Source organism: Acyrthosiphon pisum, chromosome A1 (assembly GCF_005508785.2).
Source record: "Acyrthosiphon pisum isolate AL4f chromosome A1, pea_aphid_22Mar2018_4r6ur, whole genome shotgun sequence".
NCBI classification, from domain to species: domain Eukaryota; kingdom Metazoa; phylum Arthropoda; class Insecta; order Hemiptera; family Aphididae; genus Acyrthosiphon; species Acyrthosiphon pisum.
The window spans coordinates 18,645,570-18,648,238 of NC_042494.1; the positions used below are offsets into that span (position 1 = coordinate 18,645,570).

The 2,669-nt window shown below is 30.4% G+C and overlaps 1 protein-coding gene across 1 annotated transcript in view; it reads right to left on the reverse strand.

Moving 5' to 3' along the window:
• The window catches only part of Vps29 (vacuolar protein sorting 29 homolog), a 3,542-nt gene extending 2,426 nt beyond the window's left edge, over positions 1-1,116 (reverse strand). Inside the window, 3 exon segments of the mRNA NM_001162824.2 lie at positions 359-594; positions 662-856; positions 965-1,116. Coding sequence (NP_001156296.1) covers positions 359-594; positions 662-856; positions 965-967 — 434 coding nt within the window. The 5' untranslated portion in view covers positions 968-1,116.
• Positions 1,117-2,669: the final 1,553 nt, after the last annotated feature.

Consider the following 2,669-nt stretch of genomic DNA (forward strand, 5'->3'; position numbering starts at 1 on the left):
TCGACAAAATATTAATTCGCTTTTATGAATCATAATTTTGATGGCGATGAGATAACGTTTGAAATATATTGTAGGCGATCAGGTACTGTCTCAAGAAGCTTACAATATAATTGGTTTTTATTTTTGTTAATTTTTATTTATTTTTTCCGTAAAAACATATTTTTGGTGCGGCGACCCGGGCTATGCTTCGACATTTCTAGCGGAGCTCAACGTGTTAAGAGTAAAACGTATAAGATAATATGTTTATTAACATGATATGAAATAAAGTATTATCCCAGTGACTACTAAAACAATTATGATTAATTATTACTTTATATTGATTGCAGAAAACTAATGTATTAAAGTTTAAAGATCTTACGGGTTTAACGGATTAAAAGCTCCAGTAGCTGATCCTGGATTTAAGAAAAATTTATTCCCAAGTTCGAATGCATCAAACTTGTGAGTGTGACCAAATACCAGTACGTCTACGTCTAGTTGTCTCTGGAGTAGTGCCAGAGATTCTGGATCACCCCACGGTATCACTTGGTGGCCGTGGCATAGGCCCACTTTAAACTGTCCGACGTTCACTACCTTTTGGTCTGGATAATTGAGGTTCTAAGAATATTAAAATGAATCAGTAATGGCAAAAAATATTCATGCACTCAGTATTCTAATACGTTACCTCGTCGAAATCACCGCGCACAATGTGCACATCATTGGCGATAGACTTTAAGAACTCGTACATCTCTTTCGTGCACAGGTTGCCCGTGCACAAAACATGCTGTATCTTACCCGGAGTCAACAGCTTCTTAAATTGGGCCGGTAGTCCGCTGCTGCGGAACGGCACGTGCATATCTCCGATCACCAACACTGAACACTGAAAGTAATAGACAATTTTTGTTGTTATGTAAGTTTATCGGTACATGGGTGTTCGTTACATATTATCGGGAAAACGAAACGAATTCCTACATCCAGTAACTCTTACCATTTCGAGTTGTTCGTGCGTCTATTGATCCGGAATGGACAGCACCAATCTATAAGTCGACAAAATTCGGATTTGATTGTTTCGTTAGATTAATCGAAAATATTTCAACATCAGTGAAGAACCGAATTCCTGTGTAAACGAAAACAATCACTAAACCGATTCGTGTTCGCCATTATCACGATCGCCTTATCGCGTGCACGAGAGAAAAACTCGAACAACAACTTCGTGACCGGGTAACGGTCGTTCGCTCCAGAGTGTCATTTCGTACGATTGACAGTCCGGTCCAATCGACCGGCACGAAACACATATTCTGTAAAACCATGTAATACCATATTATAATACTGACGTTCTTCTTGTTCATGTATTTACTAAAAATTGTGTTATAATATTTTCAAGATGATTGTTAATACTTACAATAAAAAAAAAAAAATAGAAGGGGTAATGTAACATTCATTACACCCCATATATATATACTTTTAAAACTGAACATTAATACAAGAGAAATATCCAATAATATCAAAGTACAACTATGCACAAAAAATTAACACAATCCACATACATACAGTCCTGTAAAGAATACTTTTCAAATACTTTTGGTTTTTAAAGTGGGTTTCTAATTATCGTAATATAAACACATAGGTAAGTAGGTAATCTAATAGTTATCTAATAGTTTTAAAGGGAATATTGTTATTCAATATTCAATAACTTTTTTTAGAAATCTGGTTTTCACAAACCTTTGGGCTTCAGCTAACACAGAAATACAGAATATTAAATAAAACTATTATTCTATTATTGTAGTTGACAATAATATTTTCCAACCAATTATTTCGAATAAAAATAAAATGTTCGAAATAAAAAACCAAAGTATTCAATACCAAAAAGTATTTAAAATACCATTCAAAATACTTCATGCTGAAAGTATTTAAAAAGTTATTCAATACTTAAAAAAGTATTTGAATACTTTTACTCAAATACTTTCACTTAAATACTTTACAGGACTGCATACATATATATTGGTCCAAAAATGTACAATATACTACCATTAGAAATTAAAACAACAACTCTTTTAGGATTCTTAAAAAAAATAATTTCACTTTGGCTATTACAAGAACAAAATATAAACAGACTTATAACAAACGTATAAGATTACTGCATTATTTATTATATTAGTTGTATTGACTTTAGTAATTATTGTTAATTTTAGTTTTATATATTACCATATTATATTGTATTATTTAACTGTACAATTTTTTACAAAATACCTACTATATATTATAATATTATATTATATAAACAAAGAGAAGAAAAAATATATATTTTAATATTTACTTATGTTATTAATATTATAGTTATGTGAAAAATTTAAAATATGTAATACAAATTGTAATTATTTAATTTATATGAACTATTTAATGTATTTATATTTCAAATTGTGAACTCATGGGCCCCCACACGAACTTGTTCAGTGAGGTCCATTATCTTCTTGAAGAATAAATAAAAATAAAACATAAATAAAATGAATATATATTATATACTAAAGTAATAAACACACTATAGGATTGACCAATACAAAATATACACACTCAACACTTTTTGACCTATAACTTATTATTAAAATGACACACGGCAGTGAGTTCGACAATAACTATCAACAGGAGCGAACTTACCTATATATATTATATTATAATTACACTTATTAAGGGGA